This window comes from Sander vitreus, chromosome 6, assembly GCF_031162955.1.
Source record: "Sander vitreus isolate 19-12246 chromosome 6, sanVit1, whole genome shotgun sequence".
Lineage (NCBI taxonomy): Eukaryota > Metazoa > Chordata > Actinopteri > Perciformes > Percidae > Sander > Sander vitreus.
This window is the reverse complement of record NC_135860.1, coordinates 31,953,335-31,979,091: the sequence shown is the minus strand read 5'-3', so window position 1 is coordinate 31,979,091 and position 25,757 is coordinate 31,953,335. Positions and strand designations below refer to the sequence as shown.

The window sequence follows — 25,757 nt, the reverse complement described above, 5'->3', positions numbered from 1 at the left end:
CAGCTGAGCCCAAAGTATTATTATTATTAAATTATTTTATAAAGCTTGATTTGATAGAAATACTTTTCTCATTGGCAATCGATCCCAATATGCCAGGAGATGGGAAAGAACATACTGTATCTCAGGTGAAATCCTGTAAGATAGATCTAATGAAAAACTAATTTACTTGTGCTAATGTTAAAATACTTATGAAGCACTTACTTGGCATTGGGGTGGCAGCGAGAAATCTTGCGTAGCTCTGCTTCATTATCACAAACCAGGAGGTCAATGCCATTCTTAGCAGCATATTTAATCTGGGAGACTTGTTTGCAAACACCGCTGTAGATGATATCCTCAGAGGGAATACCATGGCTCTGGACCAGCTCAAGCTCAGACTGAAACAGAAAGAGACAAAACAGAACAAAATACCATTAATATACTGTGTGCTAGTCAACAGACATTTCATCATACCATGTCCATCCTGCATGGTTTACTATGGAAAATATATATATATATATATAATAAACATGAGTAAAAAGGCACTGATGTACACTGACCACTTACTGGTGACTCTATGTCTATTCTACAGATTGTGGACCAAGATATGTGTAATATAATTAATAATACATGTACTAGTACTTGCTCTGGTAGAGAAAGACAAAAAAAAAAAAAAAGTAGTTTCAACTCTTAAACACTTGTCAATTAAGCAATTTTCTGCTCAATGTGCAAGACTGAGCCTAAACAGTGCATACTGCAACTCTTGATTATATTTTGTGGCGAAACCTGAACTAACAACAGTGACATAACAAGTTTGTGAGAGAGTACCTTGTTGGTACAAATGAATCCAGTGCCGAGGGCAGCAAGAACTTCAATAACAGCTGGACTGCTGTTGCATCTGACAGCATAGTAGGGTCGAATTTGGGCCATGTGGGTTCGCCAGTAAACATACTGCCTCATTATAATTCCCAGGTCTGCTACAAAGAATGCATTCTTCTCAGACTGAGGAAAAAGGATACATACATGTGAATAAATCAGAAAAAAATACAGTGCAAGACTTCGCAAAAGTGTGTCTCTATGTGACTTTACCACATGTAGTAAACAAGGCAATACAATAACATGTTTGAACATTCTAACACAGTAAGAAATTCAGGTTTATAAGTATGTGCTAAATTACATGTTGTTGCAGTGAGACCCCTTACCAGAGTTTGTTCATAAATGTGGTTGTCAATCACGTCACAGAGGGCTGTGCCTCCCTCCAGTAGGCCAACAGAATACTGTGGTTCATCAGTGATTCCTTTCATCCTCTCAACCCTTTTCTTCTAATCCGACAGGCATAAAGAACGTGGCTAGTCCAAAGTGGTCTTGCTCTCACCCTCTCGAGCCCCTGGGGTCCTAGACTTCTGCAACAAACTGTACAAAAAAAAAAAATCAGAAAAGCCAACTCATAAGACATGCATTTTGAGAAGCAAAACAAGTCAATCATATATGGATAATGCATATCAATTCATGTTGTCCAACTCATTTGTAGTTTATTCGGTAGCTGCAACCTAAACCTGTCTGATGAGATCCCAATCAAACAAGTCATTTTCAGGGAGCATCCAATCAGAGCAGTCTAGGCTCCACGTTACACGACAGCTTTGTGGAAGAGGCCTATTCTTCTAAAGAGCCGCTGTGAAAACAGAGTCTGGGGCACAGAGTTCATTTACTTTACCATCAATTACTCCCAACAATCACCATTAATCCCTGGGCTGGTGACCCGTGAAAGTTCTTTTTGATGGCATTAAAAAAGGTACAATACTGGCGGCGTTGAGATCACAACTTTACTTTCAATAATGTTGCACAATACATCACAGAGGCACAGCAGTCTGGACTGGACCAGATGTGACACGGCTGTAGCTTTGGGAGGTCAAATAGGGAGACAAACAATGTGATTAGAAAGCCTGTCGTTTTGCTGACAACTGTAGCCGTGTTTCCATTATCATATTTTTACGCACATTTTGAAGTATTGCATTAGAAAAACTGTATGGAAATGGCAAAATTTGATAAAACTTCAGTAATTCTGTGAAGAAGCTTTTACGCTCACTTGAGGTGGATTATAGATTGGCCTTTGTCGAAAAGAGTTGATGCAATAAATGGGATATGGAAAGGCCTTTGCTGAATAAGTTCTGACGTGGCAAACATTTAACTCACATGGCTGATTCCGCTGTTTCCACTGTCCCAAATATTATATTAACTTGTCGTGGTCTCTGGACCACTTCGGACAGCATGAAACATGGCCAATACTAGCTGGCATGAACGAACAATAAAACTAAAACTAAAATGTCTTATAAAAATCAACCAAGTCGTTATGTAACTGAGACAATGCTTAACTAGGTCACTCATAATGTTTCCCTTTAGAAACGGATGACGTTAATAAGGTCCTAGAGTTAGTACAGTTAAAACATTCTATTTACAATACGCTGCAGAAAGAACTACATCAAAATTGTAGTCACTGTTCGCAGCATTAATATATTTAACCAAATAAATGTTTTCATTTATTACAACTAAATTTGAACAAGATCAAATCTACTGCAGATGAAAGCAGTCCAGAACACAGTGTCCTGTTATAGAAGTGCTGAAAATAGATCTGAAACGCAAACTCTAAAATAACTGTAGCCTGTTTGTGATTCATCTGGGACGCAGTATGATAATACATCTTTTTATTCCTTCTGTAAAGAGTTTCAGTCAAACTATTTCTCACAGTGCATTAATACAAATTGATACGTATCCATTCAAACAGACACACATACACAAATCCAGAAGCAAACATGTTTTATGTTAAAATCCTCAGTCAAACATTCAACTAGGATGCATTCATTCTTCAATTTACACCGATTTTACTCACATGGATGACACCTGGGATGAACTCGTCCACTATCAGCTAGGATCCCAAGGTGGCTCGGCGTTGAAGTCAAATGACTCTCGGTATAGAGCTGACCCTAGATCCTCTGGATAGTTGTACACCTGCAAAAACACAGATGAGGACAGGACACATAGGAATCAGTCACTGACAGAAAAATAAAACCTCTAACCAGGAGAGCAACTGTTCCCCCACTGCCACATGCTCTAGTCTACCTTAACATTTCTGCAGTGTTTTAAAAAGTCTGGAAAGTGGTAGAGGAAACATTAGTGAGCAGGCAAAATGTTGAATGTAAGGCAATGGAAAGAGAGCATGGGAGTTACACATTGGTATGGTCATGGTGTACTTTGTATGGTATGCATACTTCCTGTAATTGCAGTTAGTTAATGTTAAACTGTTACCATTTGCTAGTTTGAGCTATGGTACGTAATAAAGGAAACTGAAATGATGCTGAAGTTAGCGGTTTTCTATTAAAAAATAAATAAACGCAAGCAGAATTTGTATACCATTGCCCGGCGTGATTGGCCAAATAGCAAGCGGCCTGCTACCAATTAAAAACCACATTTAATATTTCTGACAGTGAACTACCCAGCTTGTTATTGTTAGCAGGTCATTTTGCATTAATCGGTAACAGTAGAATAGGGTGTTAGCGTTAGCCATAGCTAGATACAAAACATATTATATACATACAGTATACTAGCGTTAGCTACATAGCAACATGCCATATGGCAACATACGATGAAACGTTACTTATTGTTTATCAAACAATGTTACTAATTTTCCAGTAATAATGCTACTAACTATTATGTTATATTTAACCTCTTATTGGCAAACTAATTACCCGGTTAATTTAACAACATGCTAATGAGCACGCTAACAGCGCGTTTAACGTTAGCTAGCTAGGTTAACTTACGTCTGCTGAAATCCGAAAAGAGGGGACATAACGCTTTTTCTTTTTAGGCGGAATTTTTAAAGAGTGGTGGGGTTACTAGAAGAGAAAAATATCACTTCCATGGACGTGGTGGATAAGGTCGAGTTATTATCGTTCAGCGTTTTGTCAATGGAAGCTAGTGCGGATTATTTGTTACGACCGAGCGGAAGCCAACAGTGGAGGTCGAGGCGTGCAGGGTGCAGAACGACACGTCAAGTAACATTTCACCAATATTAACAGTAAGATATCCGGTTAAAATATCAAAATAAAACCCACATAATGACATATTGCAACGTATTTTTGAGCAAAGCAAAGCACCAATGAGAAATTGTAAACATAATGCCCGAAATATCAATCTGATAGATGTATTTTTCAGGAAATGTTCATTCATCTTTAACAATGGCACATTATATAAACAAACGTTCCGGTCTGATTGTACTTAAGTGTGGGGAGTTTGACGCATTTTAGATGGGCGGAGTTAAGAACTGTCAAAGCCTTTTTTTTAACACAGTATATGGCCGTATAACCGTAGACCGTAGTTTTATAACACGATAATGACATGTGTCCATGTCAACGACATAAATTACTACACAAATTAACCCCAACCAATAACAATAGTATTAATAATTTTAACAACAACAACAACAACAACAACAGTTATATAATACTACTACTACTACTACTACTAATAATAATAATGATAATAATAATAATAATAATAATAATAATGGTGATGGTCTATGAGAGGAACTTATGCTGTTATATTTTTGTCGTCCAATTTTCAATATTACGCAGAAATATTCCACTTCAGCAATGCAATCACATCTTGTAAACTACAGTATATCTATAATAACCTATAGGCCCACATAGGCCCTACTGTATGTTAAACGGGCCAGTGTCAAATTTTCCAAGAATTACCTGTGTTATGTCTTCATTGTGTTTCCCATGGCTCAGTAATAAGGACAAAATGCTATCCAATCAAGTTTTACAGAATCTTCTTTTTCTCTGTGGCCAAATCAACAGCTGTAAAGCACCAGTCCCGCGAGTAATGCATGTATTTTGCCCAAAGTTCAAGCTCAAACTTGGATTGTCCTGTCCCTTTGCTTTTGTTGTTGTGACTTGAGGAGTTGTGCCTGCCTCTGAAAATGCAGGGTCTGGGGCAAGTCTTCTTTTCCCAAGGAGATACATTTGCATGGCTCCCTCCTCAAGGAGGAGGAGGGAGCCATGGAAAGCTTAGCTAAACAGAAGACAAGGCATGGCAAGTTTAGTTATAAAGCACATTTCAGCAACAAGGCATTTCAAAGTGCTTAACATACAACATTAAAGAGCAAATAAAAACAATTAAAACATCAATTAAAGAGAATAGAAAATCAAAACAAACTGAAATATAATAAGAGAAGAGATGGTTCATCTCTCATCTCCTTCAATACATTCTTCAAAAAGAACACCATTTACAGTGCGGAGTATGACACTAGGCCAATACATTTTTGATTTAATAAAAGTCAGGGTCAAACAGGAAAGTTTTCAGCTTTGATTTAAAAGAACTGACAGTTGCGGCGGACCTGCAGCTTTTCTGGGAGTTTGTTCCAGATATGTGGTGCATGAAAAATGAACGCTGCTTCTCCATGATTAGATCTGACTGTCAGGATAGAAAGCAGACCTGTCCCAGATGACCTGAGAGGTCTGGATGGTTCATAGCAGCAGATAAAAAAAAATCTGGGCCTAAACCATTCAGTTTGACAGACAGAAAGCCAGTTCAGAACTGGAGTGATGTGATCCACTTTGCAGCCTGGACCATCCATTTTAGTCTCAAGAATCACAAACCGAAGCATACAATCTCAATAAATACAACCCTCTATAAATTCAATGGTATCATATGTTTTTAAAGGTTTCAAACACACACCAAAATATGTATCCTTGGAATACAAGAACAATTATGTTCTCACAACAAGTTTTTCAAGATTATTTTTTTCCCTATATTTCAGAGTGACAGCGGATAGACAGGAAAGATGGGAGAGAGATGGGGGATGACACGCAGCAAAGGGCCACAGGTCGGATTCGAACCTGGGCCGCTGCAAAGGACTCAGCCAACATGGGGCGCTCTTACTGGGTGAGCTAGAGGTCTCCCCATGGTGTAAGTTTATTAGGATTCAATAGACCTTTTGTTTCAATCCATCCAGACGCTCTGGAGATTATATGTTGTATATACATTGTACATACAGTATATGTAACCAAGAAGAAAGCAAGATCTCTTCAATCTAAAATTGAACCCAAAATGTGAATTCACAAAAAAATGTATAATTCTTCAACGTTAGCTGAGCTTTGAGCACTCCTTAGAGAAAAATAAACAACAGCAGCATTTGTTTCACTAATAAAAATAGTGCTTAGAGTCCATTGTAAAGGCGGCAGAGGCAATGTCTTTTCCTCGGTTCGCAACACAAAAGCTGTTCCATGTTCTGTGCCAGTTTTCTCCAACCCTAAACGAGACTATGTATATATAAGTCTAATCACACATAGCATCTAAAGTGGCTCCCAGTAAAGCACAATGTTTCATTTCCATTGTTTGGATCATAATAGCCATTGCAGCCATTGGGTATATGGGACAGCGAGACATGTGCACCGCCCACTGTGAGGGCAAATACTCCAGTGGCTGCATTGTGCAGCAGGAATTCTTGTTTGCAAACATTACAAATAGATGACATCAACACGCAGACTTATAAAGAGCCAGCATAGATGAACCCTGACTGACCAAAAGTCTCCAGTCAGAGAGGAATAAACAACATATTCCGACAATAAAAAGATAATAACAGTAAAGCACCTTCAACCAAAACTGATTATCCTCTCGGTTTTAAGCATGCAATTAATGTTATGAACACAAAATAACACAACGGAATCAATCAGATAACACATATTTAAATCTACAGTACCTCTGCATATTTAAATAATAATAATAATAATAATAATAATAATAATAATAACTTGTTCATTACACGGACATGAGGGACTGGTTTAAACCAACATGAATTGGTCTTACGCAACAGATGTTGTTCTATGTGTTGTTAAGTCACTCAGCAGCGTTTCTTGCCAAAGAATGTTGCCAAGTAAAAGGAACTCCAAACAAACTTTCCCCCACACTGATCTGAATGTTAAGCAGGGAAATATAAAGCAACTGGCTGCAGAAATATTACAAATATACAAACAATACAACTCATTAAAGAACCTGATCCAAAAATGCTAGTGAATGTCACAATGTCTTCTGTCAACATACATTTATGAAAATTCAGTGCAACCTTTGACACACCCAAAATGTGTTGTAAAAAGTCATATTTGGTTGCACAATATGCCACCTAAAAAGGAAGTAGCTATCTATGGGCTTTCCCAGGACATGTCATTTTCAACAATAGTATCAAAGTGGTGGAGGGATTCAACAAGATATACCATGATTGCCAGACAATAACACAATCTCAATAAATGATGCACATTTCACCCTTGTTTCCTTTTTGCCAAGACTGCAGAATACGTTCATAACATAGCTCTGTGCCAGTAACAGTAGTTAGGTTCATCATTTGTGGTTTACTGTAAAAGTACATTGTTTCTAAGAACATCTCCACATCAGTAACACTAAATGTTGACACTTGCTATTGTATATTATGCTTTGTAAGATAACCTGCATTTAAATCATGTTGGAGAAAGCCCACTGATGTTGTGTCTGCATATGTGTGTGGAGATGCAGAATCAGAATATGTTTTATTGCCACTACCATAGCACACACTAGGCATACATGGACGCGAGATATCATTCTCCATAGATCATGGTATGTTACACGTACAAAAAAAGGGGCAGCATTAAATAGTAAAACCATTAAAAAAAAAAGTGCTGTTGTGACGTGTACTGTACAATATATGGTACCCGTGTGCGATGATACACATTGGAAGTGCTAAAGCATTTACATTAGGGGTATGAATCTTCACTGGTGTCACGATTCAATTCCATTACGATTATCCTGTCAACGATTTGATACAATTCGATATCCCGATGCATCACCATGCATCACCATGCATCACCATGCATCACCATGCACCACCACGCATCACCACGCACCACCACGCACCACCACGCATCACCACGCACCACCACGCATCACCACGCATTACCACACACCAAAATGCATCACCATGCATCACCATGCAGTACCACGCATCACCATGTATCACCATGCATCACCATGCACTACCATGCGCCACATCCTCAGATTTATTATTTATTACTACACATGGTTTTCATCACCAAATTCAATTGGATTTGTGAGGACTATGGTTAACTGCTCCTCAGATCTCTGCAGGGTAAATCCAGACAGCTAGCTAGACTATCTGTCCAATCTGAGTTTTCTCTCGCACGACTAAAACTACTTTTGAACGTATGTTCCACCAAAACAAGTTCCTTCCGGAGGCTATTTTCCATCGGCATCATGGCTCTGTCCGGTGCTAAGCACCGCCCATGAAGATTGTGATTGGTTTAAAGAAATGCCAATAAACCAGAGCACGTTTTTTCTCCCATCCCGGAATGCTGTTTGGACTAGTCAGACCTTCCTCCGCAGTGATGTGGAGGAAGGTCTGGCAATGGGAGACTATGTCATCGGCAATGTGCACCCCCAGGAAATTGGTAATTACTGCCATTTTACAATTCCATAAGCACTTGCTGCACTTTAAATACTTTTATGTTTGTCTATTTATGAAGGCTTTCTGATTCTGATTCTGGTGCTGCTGACCTTTTCAACAACAGTGCCATTGATGGTCAGTGGGGTGTGCACACTGCGTCTTTTCCTGAAATCAACAACCATCTCCTTGGTTTTCTCCACATTTAAGGAGAGGTTGTTGCTGTCACACCACTTGGCCAATTGCTGCACCTCTGCTCTGTATTGAACATCATCGTCGTTTGTGATGAGACCACTGTTGCAAATGTTATAATGTGGTTGGAGCTGGACCTAGCAGAGCAGGCGAAGGTTAGTAGGGTGAACAAGAGTGGGCTGAGCACGCAGCCCTGAGGGGCGCCGGTGCTCACTGTGATGGCTTTGTAATCCGTGATGTCCTATATTCCCTTCCACAGGTGCCTTGTGTCTCTGCTATCAGTAAAGTTGTTGTTAGTCTTCCTAGAGTACTGTTGTTTCGCTCCCTTAATTCCCCGAGACAGACTTTTTCTTGCAGTCCTTCCGAGATGCCTCATCACCCGCTCTTCACCCTCTGTGGTCTAAGGGCATTTTTTAGAAATCTTCTTGAATTCACCTTTTAAGGGTATTTGCATATAACAGAGCCCCATGTGTTTCATATCAAAATGTTCAGAACAAACTCAGCTTTCTGTAGTGTGACACCCAAAATTGTGTGCAATGTCTCTTGGCCCTAAAGCAGAAATATTTCTTAAATCTCTTGTGAAAACATACAGTACATACACTCAACTTTTTTGGTGCTTGAAATGAGTTTACAAAAGTCTAGGGTTCACAAAGGTAGCGAACTATATGAATGAAATAGTAAATCAGTAGGAGTGTTGTTAAACATCGCTTGGACTCAACGGTGGGTTGGCTGTGTCTCGTATCTTTAACAGAGAGCAGCCTCCCCCATCATGCATGGTTTCTGATTAGGGCGCTGATCGCTCTGGTTGTTGTTACATCGTCTGTGCAGTGGTGTAGTCTACGTGATACGCAGGTATGTACGGTATACCCACTAAGAAAGCTCCAGGATTTCCATATACCCACTTAAAAATGCCCAATGACACGCAACAACATACTTTCCATTATATTTTTGATATATTTTGAATTGTCATCTGTGTTTTTCTTCTTCACATAGGCTAAATAAAGTATTTCCACCGTAAATTGGTGCATAAAAGTGTATCAGAATACAGGAAATGAAGTCGTTGATGCTCAAAACTTCCCTGGGGGAGGTCACCCAGACCCCCCCACTATGATATGCCCCCCCCCCCAAAAAGGCAGATTCTGGCCAATATACAGTACAGTATACCCACTACAATGCATTAGACTACACCACTGCATCTGTGCACTTATTGATGTAATCCATTACAGTCTCTGAGTACTCGTGCAGGTCTCTGTGGTCGTTGCTGGTAGCTGCCTCTCTGAAGATATTCCAGTGATTTCCGTGCAGTCTTGTAGTGCTGAGGTGCTCCAATCAGGCCAAACTAGTTTGTCTTCTGACTGGTTTCACTAGTTTCACCTGAGGTCTGTATGCAGGTGCCAACATAATAGAGATGTGGTCTGAGGAGCCAAGGTGAGGGGGAAAGGATGCCTTGTATACTCCCTTTGAACTGGTGTAGGCCTTGTCCATTGTGTTGTTTACTCTGGTTTCTTACTGGTTGTAGACTGGAATGGCACAACAGCTTTAGTTTCTGTAGCTGTTCCACTGGACCGTATGGACATGAATGGGCGATCTTCCAATATGTAACAGAAACTGCCGACTGTACACATATTTATCGGGACTGTCTTCTTGTCTGACAATCTTGTGATGGGATAACACCAACCTGAATGCCAAATTGGGCCAGGGGCTTAAAGTGGGGGGGCCAAGGCCACTTCCCTACTTTCTACCCCCCTACTTCCGGCGCCCTTGCTCGGACCACACCAATTATTTTTTTTAACTTGGCCTTCATTTTAATCTCAACTAGGCCTACACACCTGTAAAGTTGTGTGGGTCTGTATCTTGCACGGTTGTGATGCTATCACGACGACAAAATCTGGCCGCAAGGGCACTTGGGTAGCTCACCTGGTTAAGTGTGAGCCCCATGTACAGAGGCTTAGTCCTTGCCTTAGCAACCTACGGCCCTTTGCTGCTGTCATTTCCCTTCTCTCTCCCCTTTCATGTCTTCAGCTCTCCTATCAAATAAAGGCCTAAAACGCCCCCCCAAAAAATCCGGCCACAGACATAAACACCTGACAAAGTACTGAAAACTGTCTCTGTGGTAGTTCCGTTGCCATGATGACACACACACGCACACACGGTGAAAACAATAGCATCAAGGCTGATGAAAATAGCCATCATTTAGGCTTTGTGTCTATGAGAGCAGGCTTGCATTTCTAAAAGCAGTAGGTCACTGTAGTCCAGGTGAACTGAGGACAGGTAGGTTGCAATTTAACAGGTGATGTACACAGTGTATTCAAAGCAGTTGGACCTTTATTCCTGGAATGCTCGAGTCCAACAATCCAACAGCAACATTTGTGTTGTCTTTGTAGTATGCCTATTACAACAGTTTTAATATATATTAGCTATTATAACACTTCTATTCCATTCTAATAATTCCAGGTCTTATTCAGTAATCATAAACACAACTCTGAGACAAATCTGTGCTAACATGTGTGTCAGAAGCTGTGATGGTTTCCAAAGGGGGAGTCCATGCAAGGACACAATGTTGAATGGTATGTGTGAGAGGGGATGGCATTATGCTTGCAAATAGTTATTTTTCCATTCAATGTTATTTATTGCTATAACACTTTTCTCTCTTATTGAACACAAAGAGATCACACACCAGACTCTCAGCAGTGCGTTCTGCAGACTGACTGACTGATTATGGCGTGTGTGTGTGTGTGTGTGTGTGTGTGTGTGTGTGTGTGTGTGTGTGTGTGTCTGTGTGTGTGTGTGCGTGTGCTGATAACATCCCGGCAGACTGGCCTCTAGCCAGCCATGGGCAAACTCAACCTGCCGTTTGATGTCGGGGGTTGGCTCCAGGCAGACCAACCATTGTGTCCCAAACAATGAACCCCAGACCCACTGAACTATAAACATGTCCCTTTGGGGGCGTTTTCCTCAGATTCTTAGCAGGAGACACCCAAAGTCAGGAAACCTGACCTGGATTTTCCAAATTTAGTAACTCTAAAGCCCCAAATGCTGCTGACTTGGCATCCAAGAGCGCCTGTGTCCTTCTCTAATAAGGTAACATTGCACTTGGAATGTTGACTGGCGCTCAAGTCTGGGGTGGAGTTCTCGCCACATCTTGTAATTCAGGAAAGTTGGATAAATTCCATATCAAGAATGAACGAAGGTTGCCTTACCTAAATACGTTTTTGTAGAATGTATTGTGGTATGGAAATGTCTACCCCATTCTAATAAATAAACTCTTTATTCATGGCATTTACGGATTTGTGTACTGTTATCACATAACACATAACTTATCATACAATCATGACGACACAGTTAGCTTAGTTTTTGAGACCCTCCTTTATCTGAATGACTTGGCCTCTATCGCATATGTTCGCAAGCATCTGCCCTTCTGAAGTGTCCTTGAACCTGAGCATCAAACTCACTCACAGAGATCAGGATCCCACAGAATCCCAGTCATGATTTCAGTTCCTTTCCCTGCAGTACCCACTGTCCACCAGCTGTGGTCGCTGCTGAGTTCCCTCAGTGAGCAGCGCATGATGCGGAGTGTGTGAGGCCTTCCGGTTTCTCTCTGGCAGATCAGCTGACTCTGATGCTGCTGTCAGGAGATCTCACCAACTGTATTGAATGGAAACTATGACAATTATCAAGCCATAGAAACGCTATTAACAGCTATAGTTTTCACTGCTAACGGCTACGTTGTTGTATTCACAGGTGAGTGAAATTGTTAAACAATAGCAATAACCTGCCTTGTTGTGAGAAAAGCTAAGCGGCTAACTGTAGCTAATCCCTGCTGAATGTTGCCAGACCTTAACCATTTATTTTCGGGTTGTATGCAATACAGTACTGTACAATGGCTGTGTTAACGTAAGGGAATGAAAATACATAACGATAGTGTTGGCAGAAAACCTAACTTCAGCCAGTAATGGACTTAAACACTGAATGAGCTGCTGTTGCTAGTGTAGCATGGTGTCTTTAGCTTGCTTGCTTGTGGAAAACAGCATGGGTAAACAGGACACTTCATGACAACAGCACGACAGCTTTCTGGAGCTAAAATGTAGCTAGCTAAAGACAGGAGGCAACAACGGTACTTTACGGTCCTTACTTTAGCCAAATCGGTGCTGTTGATAAAGAGACATACTCAGTGTTTCTTAATGTTGTATTAACGTTTGAGCTGTATTATATAACACAGCACGCATGAGTCTAAATTCACTTTGCCTCTCAGTTTTCTCTAGCTGCACCAGTGCTGTAAACCATGACAGAGTTTTGGTTGATCTCTGCACCGGGAGAGAAGACCTGCCAGCAAACATGGGACATAATGATGGCAGCCACCACACGTACCAACAACCTCTCCACCAACCATAAGTTCAACATCCCAGACCTCAAGGTTAGCATGGATTCATGGGCTTCTCTGCTTGTCACAATCCCATACTTTTTCTCCCATACTGAAGTACACAGCCATTACTTTGCGGTAATCAATCTATGGACTCAACTCAATTAGTCAAATGTGGACATCATTTTATTTCTTGCACGATTCATAGTTATCTGTCATCTATTTTTTTTTTTTTAAGTAAGGGGGGTTTTACATGTGGAAGTAGGCCAATATCAAAATCACCTACCTTGTATATATATCCACTGTCAAGAATAAGCTGATTGTGTATATGGGAAGCAGTCTTTACACAGATCCATTGCCTGCATGTTGAAGCGTTGGTTTAGTGAAGTTTTTGTCCACAGAGCAGCCCAGCTCGTCTGGTTCGGTTCCTCTCTGTGCTGAAGGTGAAGTAACCCCGCTGACCTGGCAGCCACACTGTAATGTTCTCCTGGAATTGTTAGCAATGCATGAGTGACTCTGGACAAAGAGGCGCCATCATAAGCACATAGGGCCCCCTGGATGTCACTGTAGTTGGACTGAACCTCAGATGTCACTGTTAAAACACAACCCTGCTGACCCCACTTTAAAACGATACAAATCTCAGGACTGGTGACTAGGCCCAAACGGAATCTGCAGATTTTTTTTTTCACAGCTGTCAGCGGTGATCCAGAATGGAAAATCTGCGGAATTTAGCGGACTGCATTTCTGCTTGTGGTGGAGATGTGTTAACGTTTTTGAGTTTATTATTATATATTTTTAAATTGGCGGCAATCTGCAGGAAAATTTTGCGTCCACAGATTTTGTGTGGCCCTGCTGATGACTCAAAAGTCATAATGTGCTGATGTTTTCCTTTTTGTGTTCCAAAACAGGTGGGGACACTAGATGTCTTGGTTGGGCTGTCGGATGAACTGGCCAAATTAGACTCCTTTGTTGAAAGGTATGCTGTCTTTGGTATTCTAACTTGGAATGAACATTGCTATATGTTTTACTGATTACATTTTTATTTATTAGGGCTCTCATAATCATGTTTAACACTGTTTAAAAAAAATCTCCTAACCTGTGCAGCACTCCTGACTCTGATGTAGCTGCTTTACCATTCCCTAATCCCTTCTCTTACCTTGTAACACTGAGGAATTTCTCAGGGGCTTGAGGCTTGCGGGCCTCGCAGTCTAAACTTGGCAATTTACAGTTGGGTGACACACCAGCAGCTCTTTCTGCAGTCATATTTATACCCAATGACTTATGTGCTGCAAGTATGTTTGAGTGTAATTTAGGTTGCTTTTACACCTACCTCGTTTGGTCCGTTTAAAAGGAATCCTGGAGCGTTTGGTCGGATAGTCCGGTTCGTTTGGGGCGGTGTACAAGCTCATCCGAACTCTGGTGCTTTAAAACGGGGGTCTCGGTTTGCTTCCAAGTGAACTAGAGTTCGGTTCACTTCAGGTGAGAACGCGATCCGTCCTAAATACAGGAAGTGAACCAAAAACTGAGCATTTACTAGCCTGCAATTTCAACCTTGCACACAATTTACGGACTTGTATGTGATTTAAGGGATGATAACTTTCAGATCCATAAGTTGTTCTAACCATACATCGCTGGTCGCCTGTGTGACATCATCATCATCATCATCATCTCTCTCTCCTTCACTCGCTGTCTGTCAGCTGCTCATTGTTCGCCTTCTTCTAAAATATTAGAAACACTAAAGCCGAACCAGAAAACCCGAGACGTTATGAATGTAGTGTTGCTCCATTGTTTCTGAGAGCAGGAGTGTCGGCGAGTTTCGGATATTCTGTCCAATAAACGAGTAACCGTTTCAACCGCGTGACGTGTGTTTAGAGTGTTTGGTGAGTTTGACAAAGTGCCGTGTGAAAGCAAACCGAACCAAATGAAAAATGTAACAATGTTGCAACTTCACCCCCGAATCCACCGAACTATAGGTGTGAAAGTGCCCTTATAGTCTTTTGGAAATACTGACATCCAAAACTCCAAATCTCACACAATGCTGCCTGAGTTCTGCTTTGCCTCTTTGTAGATTTTTCTAAGACTTTGAGAAAGACCAGCCTTGAAACACGCTTTCACTCGTCTGACTACAGCCTGTCTAATCCAGTTTCTTTTTTGGAAGTTTCCATCCAGCATATCTGGGAATAAAAAGAAAACCATAACTACTGAAGTCTTCAGCGTTGCACCCATTCATGCATCTTTTGTTTTCATTGACGTTTTCCATTGGATTATTTTATTTGGGTTATTTAGTTGTCTTTTGCCATTATATGAACAATAAAAATGTCTTACAGTTAGACAAAAATGAAAACCTAAGTGGCAGATGTACTTTCTTGTGAACTCTTCAGGCATGAGATGTGACTTGGCTCTCAGTTTTTTCCCTGGCTTCACTTCTGTAGACCCCGTTCGGCTTTGATGTGCTGCGAAACAGTTTGGTTAAAAACCCCTGAACTCTGCAAGGCTGCCATATTATAAATTGCCTTGACAGGAAATGACCTTAACAGGAGTATGTGAAAGGTTTTGATGTGCGTGTATGTTTGTGTTAAATTTGGGGTGTGAGGTCGTGTGAGCATGTGCAGGGGTTGCTTTGTGCATGCAGTTTGTGTTGGCGTGGCGTGTTTTGATGTCTCCTGGCTGTTCACAGTGTGGTGAAGAAGGTGGCTCAGTACATGGCTGACGTGCTGGAAGACAGTCGAGACAAAATACAGGAGAACCTGCTGGCCAACGGAGGTACACTGATGGTTGCAACACTGTGTTCTCTGTGTTCAGATACATTTAGTACCAAAAAAAAGCTGTGGGATAATGCAAATTAAGATCAACTGGCCAATAATGATACAAACAAACTTCAACTTAAAGCAACATTATGTAGTGTTGGTATTTTTAGTGATTTAGCGCCCCCTACAGTTTCAATGTGTAATTCACTTTTACACCGCTGTCATAAATATGGATAGCTGTATACACTGCCTTTAAGGTGAAATAGTTATGCAATGTTGCTTTAAGTCTCAACTGATGTTCTAAATATTTTTTACAATCCTAAGAAAATGCCAACTGGCAACTATCTGATGGATCAGATCTGAAATCACTATAATGAAATTGTAACTGTACCCAACTCTTGTCTTTCTATAATCTCATAATAAGCGGATAATAGGCTGACAGGTCTCTGTTGTTCTTTTTTCCAGTTGATCTGGTCACCTATATCACAAGATTTCAATGGGACATGGCAAAATATCCCATCAAACAGTCCCTTAAAAACATCGCTGAAATCATCTCAAAGGTAGGTCTCTCAGTTAGTTATGAAAAGGGGATTCAGCATGTATGTTTTACAGATATTTCTGTAAATTGTCTGTATTTATTTTAGCCTAACGGTCAGTGGTAGAGCTCTAATTCCATCCAGCCTTTGTACACCTACAGTATGTTATTCTACGGTGCTCTGTATTTTAATTGTCAGTTATAAATAATTTCCACCATGTTTTTAATCTTTTACAGCAAGTAACCCAGATAGACAACGACTTGAAGACTAGAGCATCAGCTTATAACAACCTGAAGGGAAACCTGCAGAACCTAGAAAGGAAAAATGCGTAAGTAATCCACACACAAATATGCACGGCTAACTCTACATTTTTTTTTAACAAGAAGTAATGTAGCTAGCCAGACCAGGCTTTTTAAACTCTAATCAAAGTTTCTTTAACCCTTGTGTTGTCCTCCGATCAGATTTGACCCGTTTTTCAATAAAAGAAATTTGGGTTTTATTCAACCAATTTGCCAAAAATTAACTTGGATGCATGGATGTACGTTGTATGGATACAACGTTCCACACATGTAAAATTAATGATAACTTCCATTGAATTTTGGGTGTTTTATTCAATTTTATAGCATTTGAAATTTTTTTTTAAAAGGTTTTAAAACAGCATCCTGACTAAACTTTGACATAAACCAGTCTGTGATTCACTGAACATCCTCAGATCTTAACTATTAGTCAGAATTATTCATATTTTTTTATTTTGACTTAAAGGTCCCATGGCATGAACATTTCACTTTATGAGGTTTTTTAACATTAATATGAGTCCCCCCAGCCTGCCTATGGTCCCCCAGTGGCTAGAAATGGTGATAGGTGTAAACTGAGCCCTGGGTATCCTGCTCTGCCTTTGAGAAAATGAAAGCTCAGATGGGCCGATCTGGAATCTTATCTTTATGATGTCATAAGGGGAAAGATTACCTCCCCTTTCTCTGCTTTGCCCGCCCAGAGAATTTGGCCCACCCATGAGAAAGAGAGAGAGAGAAACATCATGGCTTTCAAACAAGCAAAGTGGCAGTTGGTCAATGCCACACCCCCACCCTCCACCTTGCCCCCCCTCTCTCCTCCTCAATAGCATTTAAAGCTACAGACACAGAAATGGTACATCCTAAGGAAAGCTCATTGTGGGACTGGCTCTAGTGGCTGTAATTCTGCACCAAGGCTGAATTTCGGGAAAGAGACTTCAGATACAGTATTAGGGGACCACTAAGGTCTATATAAAAGAGACTTCAGATACAGTATTATGGGACCACTAAGGTCTATATAAAAGAGACTTCAGATACAGTATTAGGGGACCACTAAGGTCTATATAAAAGAGACTTCAGATACAGTATTAGGGGACCACTAAGGTCTATATAAAAGAGACTTCAGATACAGTATTATGGGACCACTAAGGTCTATATAAAAGAGACTTCAGATACAGTATTAGGGGACCACTACGGTCTATATAAAAGTGACTTCAGATACAGTATTAGGGGACCACTAAGGCCTATATAAAAGCATCCAAAGAGCACCATGTCATGGGACCTTTAAAAATTAGTATAATGTAGGGCTGTCAAACGATTACATTTTCTTAATTGCGATTAATCGTTGAATTTCTATAGTTAATAGCGATTAATCGCATGTTTTATCACATGATTAAAATTCTATTATTTTATCTATTTATTATAACTGTTTTAAAGTACATACTAACAATGGAAAGCAATTCTTACCAGTGTATTTTGATTGGGAATCAAATGAATGCAAAGAAAATTACTTTATGAACTTGATTTTAAGATTTGTATTTGTTTATTATAGATTTCCCCGAAGATCCACTTTCAAAGAAAAAAGAAAATTCCCACATTCCCTCTGTGTAGGGAATTTTCTTGATGTCTAGTTTCCTGATCAGACTACTTGAAGTACATTACGCAGAAAGATCCGAATGGAATTTTTGCCCAATGATGCCAAAAAAAGTGCCCACCACAATGCCACACTCTAACTTCATGGATCACTGACCATGTGACCGTGACCGTGTCAGCATGGTCTGAAAAGTTACTGTGACTCTGAAATGCTTTGTCAACCCTGGGCACCTTCTCTCTGTTACGTCCATGTTATGTTATCACTGTTATGTGCCACCAGGGGGAGCCTGCTGACCAGGAGCCTGGCTGACATAGTCAAGAAGGAAGACTTTGTACTTGACTCAGAGTACCTCATCACTCTGCTGGTAGTTGTACCAAAGTGAGTATTATTTCTCTGGTATAGCAGTAAGTATTGCAAGCACGTCTGAACGCAAATGATTGAATTAGAATCCCGTGGCAGCATAATTCAGGAGAAAAGGTCAATTAGATGCTATCGTACTATCGCCACCTCTTCCTTTGTTGTTTCAGGATCGCATACAATGACTGGCATAAAACATATGAAACGCTGGCTGAGATGGTGGTGCCACGATCCTCACAGTAAGTGATGTCATCATGTCAAATAAATGAGATCAACACATTTTGTCAGAGAAACACTGTTTTTACATGACTGCATCTGTATTCTTTTTTTCTTTTCTTTTCTTCAAATGGTCTTATAATGAGTGTTTATATGCCCATCCATCCACCGTTTGTAATGAACATCATTACAGCAGTATAAGAAGTACCTCTCTTTTTCTTGCAGTCTGCTATTTGAAGACAATGACAGTGGACTGTTCAGTGTCACTCTTTTTATGAAAGCCATCGATGACTTCAAACACAAAGCCAGAGAGAACAAGTAAGAGTGGTTAGCTGATAGCTATAGCATGCTATCATTGCCCTGGACTGTATGAATAACAAGAAAGAGGTGTGACATTTGAAATGGAAAATGTTCTCATTTCTAAAGAAGCCAGACTGCTAGGCCAATATAAATAGCTCTAACTAAATATATGAACTTACTAGACCTTGATCACAGAGATAATAATAATAATAATAATAACAACAACTTTTCTTTATATAGCGCCTTTCATGAAACCCAAGGACACTTTACTGAATTACTGTGGCTATACTAAGGGAGGTTGTAGGCTGTGGTGAACAGGTGGTGTTTCAGGATTTTTTTTTTAAATGTCCAGGGATGTAGTATTTTGAATATCTGCAGGGAGGGTGTTCCAGAGGGATAGGGCTGCAACACTAAAGGCTCTGTCTCCTAAGGGACAGAGTCTGGTGTGGGGAATGGAGAGCAGGCCAGCGTCTGAGGACCGCAGGTTTCGGGGTTGGGGTGTATGGATGGAGGAGGTCAGAGAGGTACTGTGGGGCCAGGGCATGGAGGGATTTGTAGGTGAGAAGGAGGATTTTATATGTGATGCAGGACCTGATTTGGAGCCAGCGAAGGTGGATGAGGGTTGGGATGATATGCTGCCAGGTCTTGGTCTGGGTGATGACCCTGGCGGCAGAATTTAGGACATACTGGAGCCTGTCTAGGGTTTGCTGGGGACCCCAGACAGGACTCCATTGCAGTAGTCCAAACGGGAGGTAATGAAAGCATGTATGAAGGTTTCTGCCACGGAGTCAGAGAGTGATGGTCCGGAGTCTGGAGATGTTTTTAAGATGAAAAAAGGCTGATTTGGTGATAGATTTGATGCGAGTATGGGAAGAGAGGGTGGAGTCCAGGATTACACCAAGGTTGCGGACCTCAGAGCAGATGGTGCATTATGTCAGTGTCTTTATACAAACAGAAATATTCATGATCAAATGAAGCCAATTGCTGCTCTTTACATCTTATTTCTAGGTTCACAGTGAGAGACTTCCGGTACAATGAAGAGGAGATGAAGGCAGACAAAGAGGAGATGACACGGCTCTCCACAGATAAGAAGAAGCAGTTTGTAAGTGATGGAACTGGAAGGAATTTTCAATTTTCAATTTGCAAATACTGTCAATGAAAGTAGTGGATGTGTAGCTTTCCCTTTTGAGATTTGTTTGCAATGCGTGGCTGCTAAAACTTGCTCATTGATAGGGTTTCACGCTGGGTACTTTAAGGCCTCTTTCTGATCTTTTCAAGGAACCACAACGTGGTTTGCCATGCCGTAGCCCCTTATCTATGACCCAAATTGTGCATCTGTTTCATTATTGCCAAGCATACTTTATGGGGGTGGCAGTAGCTCAGTCAGTAGGGAGTTGGTTTGGGAACTGGAGGGTTGTTGGTATCAAGTCCCCATACGGACCAAAGTATGGTGGTGGACTGGTAGCTGGAGAGGTGCCAGTTCACCTCCTGGGCACTCTTGAGCAAGGCACCGAACCTCCAACTGCTCGGGACCCTTTTCCATGGGCAGCCCCCTCACTCAGCCATCTCTCCATTAGTGCATGTAGAGGTACTGAGAGTACCTGTGTGTAATAACAACAGAGTGAAAACATTGTAATTTCAGTATATATTATTATTACATTACTTTATGTTTTTCTGAGCACCCATTGGATTCATTTAAGTACATTATGTAAATAAACTTAAAGAGATTTAAATCCTGCCTGAGGTAGGTAATCCATTTAGTCACTTTAGTTTATAACAACATTTGAACTTTTATTTGTCAAAATGACCTTTTAGTCATATGGTGTTGTGGGTCGATGGGGTCAGTTTCAAAGGTTTTCTAAGTGGTAAATTACCGATTGCTCCTAACAACTGAGAGTTAATAGTTTAAAGCTGAAAAAGATTACAATCCTGAAGTATCCTGAAGAACAACGTTTAAATTAGGATAAAATACATTTTGCATTTTACAAAAGTTTTTTTTTTTTTTAGGTTGTTTTTAATCTGACTGTATTATTTTTCTCCACTGTGCCATGGTTGTGGTTACTTTATTTTTTTCAAAACCGTCAATCAAAGAGTCTGAAGCAGTTGGAAATCTTGGCGCTGTGCAGCAGGCAGCAGTCAGAAAACTGACCACACATAAACCCACCACAATAAAAAAAAAAAAAAAGTTTTCAGTGGTGTCGCATAACATGGACTTGTTGAAGACAGAAAGACCTGTCTGCCAAATTTGGGTTTATTAAGAAACATTTACATAAGACATTTTATCTTGTTGATTGCAAATTCATTCTTCTCCTGTTTGGGCGAGATTGTAAGACTGCCACATCCGATATGGCTACGTTCAATTTCCGATTTTTTTGTTTGGCTGTTCACATCACCTTTTTAAAATGTGGCCTATATCAGATTCCAGTGTGAACTGTTTGTGGTTTCGAACTGACCCAAATGCACAGTAGACCAATAACAATGACATCAGACGGGGAGGTTATGGAGGAAGTCAGCATTTTCGCTTTTATTTCAAAATGTTTGTGTAATGGCAGCCGTAACATTAATGAGCAGGTGCTGAGGAGGAAGGAGAAGAATGAAGAGAAAGAGAGCCAAATTAGCTATTTTGGCCTTTTGCGGGGTTATGGCTGCAAATTCACTACAGGCTATTTTTTTCAAAAACGGAGCGGTTACGGTATGATCCTTCTATCTCCCCATACACTAATTAGGTCTAATACCTCACTCTCCCTCCATTGACTTGCTCCATCATTGTCATTTTGTAGGCCTAGTCAAGTTTTTAATGTTACTGTCTGTGTCTAGGACTGACTCCCGCTGGTGCATAATTGTGACAAATGTCGATGTAGATTGACGTAAAAGTCGCATCAAATCCGCTTTGGTCTGAAAAAAAATCAGACCTGGGTCTGATTCAGGACCACATATGGAAATGGTCTAAATCTGATTTGAAAAAAAAACAGGATTTGAGTGTTGACACTACTTCTGAAGCAGTCTGACCTGGTCACTTGACCCCAAAAAAAAAAAAATCAGATTTGGGCCACTTTTGCCTGCAGTCTGAACGTAGCCTAAAAGATATAACCCTAATCTGCATCTGTTCTCTGCAGGGCCCACTTGTCCGATGGCTGAAGGTGAACTTCAGTGAAGCTTTCATCACATGGATTCACATCAAAGCACTAAGGGTCTTTGTGGAATCTGTTTTAAGGTACTGCTATCAGAAATACAGTCTTAAAATCACCCATAAATATAACTACGTATAAACTGAAGTGTGATATGACAGGGCCATTGGCAGCAGTTAATAAAGAAAGAAAAAGAACAGTGGGTCAGCAGCGTGTTAATGTGATGTGTTCCTCCAGATATGGGCTGCCGGTGAACTTTCAGGCTATGCTGCTGCAGCCAAGCAAGAAGACGGTAAAGAAGCTGAGGGAGGTGCTCAATGATCTGTACAAACATCTGGACAGCAGTGCTGCAGCTATCATTGATGTGAGTACTTTGGTAATATTGTGTGAAGGTTCTTACTACTGGGCGTACTTCCTTGGGCTGCACGATATGAGGAAAATATGCGATATAAGCGATTGACGTTGTTGAATATCGCATAAACAGATACTACTATTTACTCAGTTCTGCCTGTCTGCTGCTTTCAGTATTCTGCTAAAATACAAGTTGCTTGTTGAATTTGAAACAAATGAAATCATTTCCGACGTTATTTTATTAAACAAATTGAACGTTGAATTGAATATAAAAGGCACCACAATGATTTCCTGCATTTAAAGTGCAGTTGTCTGCTGATATTTTCTTTCCACTCACACAAAGAGTGTCTTTCGCGACGTGTCGCAGCCCTTCGCGATGTGTTTATTGCGTCAGTTGATACTGACGACGACGATAACAAAACCGATATATTGTGCAGCCCTAGTACTTACTACAAGGTGGTAGCATCAAGAAAACCACTGCGCCTCTCTACTATAAAAACTTTGGTAACACTTTACTTGAAGGTATCTACATAAGAGTGACATGACACTGTCATGAACACATGACACAGTCATGACACATGAACCCTAACCATAACTTGTCATGATGAAAGATGACAAAGAAGTGTTATGTCATAAATGTTTATGACTTGTTTATAACGTTTATGATACGTTAATGACAGTGTCATAACACTCTTATGTAGCTACCTTCGAGTAAAGTGTAACCAAAACTTTACATTAGCTTTATCATGGCAGAAGTTAGGATATAAAATATCATCTCAGTATGTATTTAATCCATACCCGATATTAAAAATACAATACAACGTATTAAACCAGACAATCAGTGGTGGAATGTAACTAAGTACATTTACTCCAGTACTGTACTTAAGTACAAATTTGAGGTACTTGTACTTTACTTGAGTATTTTCTCTTCATGCCACTTTCTACTTCTACTCCGCTACATTTCAGAGAGAAATATTGTACTTTTTACTCCACTACATTCATCTGACAGCTTTAGTTACTAGTTACTTTACACATGTAGTATATTAAATATGTTTTATTGTAAATTAAACTACCCAACAATATACAGGCCTACAAGTCCAGCTGAGATGATCAGACCATTAAACCCTTAGTTGATGACAGAACAGTTTGGATCGTTTCCAGTTTCTAAAATGGGGAGGATTGTTCTGCATTGAGTACTTTTACCTTTAAGGCTTTAAGTACATTTCCCTGATGATACTTGCATACTTTTACTTAAAAGAGCAGTAGGTAAGCCTTATAAAACTAACTTTCTGTCATATTTGCTGAAACTGACCCTATGTTCCAGTAGAACTACATGAAGCAGGTCATTTAAAATAAATCCAGCTCCTCTGGCTCCACCTACAGCCTGGAGTGAGATTTGCAAAAATCCACAGCTCCCTGTTGAGATGCACTAATCAGGGCTGGGGGGGGTGTCTAACTGCGTGTCAATCACTGCTCAGGCACACGCATTTCATAGCGTTCTCCCCGCACACGAGCTGCAGATAGGTTTCCTCCCCTTCCCCCCTTTTCACACGCACTCTATCATGCACAGCTCTCCCTTGTGGGGGGAGGGGCTTATGATGATGATCCACTTAGTCATTCTACTCACATTATTGATGATTATTTATTCAAATCTAATTGTGACGATATTTTGTTAAAACTCCAATAGTCAACCCAACAATATCGTCACAATATCGACATCAAGGTCAAGAATATCGTGGTATCTGATTTTCTCCAAATCGCCCAGCTCTACTCATGCATGGCTTTCTTTTCTTAGTATTAAACGGCTGCTTACTCACATTAACAGCCTGAACTGTCTTCTTTTTTTTTTTTCAGTCTGCGATGGACATCCCAGGCCTAAACCTGAGCCAGCAGGAGTATTATCCTTACGTCTACTACAAGATCGATTGCAACCTGTTGGACTTTAAAGTTTAACACTTGACCCGTTTTGTATTTATGTTGAGTGCTGATTTAGTCTTTCCCGGTACAAACCTCCTCCTCCCCCCCCCTCCTCCTTGCTGTCTGTCTGTCAGCTCTCCCTATCAGCTGCTTGAATGAAAACGCTGCATGTTCATTCATCGTGGTGAAAGGGCTTATCGGCAAGCTTCTATTACTTTTATAACCAAGGGACAAAAAAAGATTTTTAATTATTGTATTGGTTTTTTTACAGTTTGTTTTTCTTCTCAAGCTACACAGATTTTTAATTTTTTTTTTTTTTTTTTTTTATTATATAGCTTTTTTGATGTGAAATGGACAAAGAAATCATGTTGGAAATATTGTAAATTTACTGCGTCATTCCACAAGTGCTGGTGTGTATTGATGGCTACATCTTCTGTATCGGTGTTCACAGATTTATGTTAACATATGGACAGCGTTATCACTGTACCCATGGCAACCAGTTCTGGTGCGTTTCTGAGATTGTGGGCTCACCCTTGCAGACATTGCGTAACAAAGATGTTATATGAGTGTGTGTCTCATGTTGTGTATATTTGCTGTCAAATAAGATCTGTCTATGTGTAAGCCATTGGTTGAATAAATAGGATTGATAAATAAATCATACCAAACGGGTGAATTGATTAGAAAATGACCACTGTATGTATATAACGCCATCTCAGATTTTAACAGAATACTTTGTGAAGTTGTTATGTGTTGATGTGCATGCGAGGGAAATAAAACGGAGACGTGTAGGCAGTGTGTCTGTGTGTGTGGTAAAGACAGAGATCCTCTGTGAAGCCTTGTGACGACTCATGATCATATGCAGAGCCACGGGCAGTTTTTAAGGATAGTTCCTTTTTTAAGCAGAAATCATTTGGATTCCACATAGCTACCAGACAAATACTTCAGTTTGAACCTGGAGGGAAATTGGAGATACCAGCAGCAGAAGGCACCAAACAGACACTTTAGATGAGATGATATTTCAACGTGTAAAGTGGAAGTGTTTTGGTGCATGGCCTACTATTATTACCAACTTTAAGGGTACCTTTAATTTTTTTTTTTTCAACCTGGAACCCTATTCAACCCTATTTTCCTATGTTTTTGTGTCTACGTGACTAATGGGAACAACAATCTGGGATTTTGGTCCAGTGTTAACTCCCGCACAGTTAATAGGGCAATTGTGTAGCTTCAATTTACATCCACAAAAGTGCTTGTTATTCCACTGACAGGCTCAGATTATTGTTCTAAGTGTCTGACAACTTCATGGAA

At 40.3% G+C, this 25,757-nt stretch overlaps 2 protein-coding genes across 2 annotated transcripts in view; one reads left to right on the top strand and one right to left on the bottom strand.

Moving 5' to 3' along the window:
* Positions 1 to 4,008, bottom strand: part of LOC144520099 (antizyme inhibitor 1-like) — a 12,755-nt gene extending 8,747 nt beyond the window's left edge. The window contains exons 1-5 of the mRNA XM_078253752.1: positions 3,792 to 4,008; positions 2,864 to 2,982; positions 1,179 to 1,389; positions 805 to 978; positions 202 to 374 (exon numbers count right to left, since the gene is read on the bottom strand). Of these exons, the coding sequence (XP_078109878.1) occupies positions 202 to 374; positions 805 to 978; positions 1,179 to 1,280 (449 nt within the window). The 5' untranslated portion in view covers positions 1,281 to 1,389; positions 2,864 to 2,982; positions 3,792 to 4,008. The remainder of the gene's footprint in view (positions 1 to 201; positions 375 to 804; positions 979 to 1,178; positions 1,390 to 2,863; positions 2,983 to 3,791) is intronic.
* An 8,222-nt stretch (positions 4,009 to 12,230) lies between these two features.
* On the top strand, positions 12,231 to 25,240 carry LOC144520098 (V-type proton ATPase subunit C 1-A-like). The gene is made up of 13 exons (XM_078253751.1): positions 12,231 to 12,397; positions 12,909 to 13,070; positions 13,925 to 13,992; positions 15,694 to 15,779; positions 16,229 to 16,323; positions 16,536 to 16,627; positions 18,463 to 18,561; positions 18,711 to 18,779; positions 18,982 to 19,074; positions 20,065 to 20,158; positions 22,173 to 22,270; positions 22,422 to 22,548; positions 24,390 to 25,240. The coding sequence occupies exons 2-13, from the start codon at positions 12,939 to 12,941 to the stop codon at positions 24,486 to 24,488; spliced, it is 1,152 nt and encodes a 383-aa protein (XP_078109877.1). The 5' UTR covers positions 12,231 to 12,397; positions 12,909 to 12,938; the 3' UTR covers positions 24,489 to 25,240.
* Positions 25,241 to 25,757: the final 517 nt, after the last annotated feature.

Excerpts from the sequence above, each read along its gene's own strand:
- LOC144520098 (XM_078253751.1), top strand. The coding sequence starts at position 12,939 with ATGACAGAGTTTTGGTTGATCTCTGCACCGGGAGAGAAGACCTGCCAG. Across the intron at positions 16,628-18,462 it reads AACCTAGAAAGGAAAAATGC|GGGGAGCCTGCTGACCAGGA; the intron begins GTAAGTAATCCA and ends ATGTGCCACCAG. Across the intron at positions 22,271-22,421 it reads TTTGTGGAATCTGTTTTAAG|ATATGGGCTGCCGGTGAACT; the intron begins GTACTGCTATCA and ends GTGTTCCTCCAG.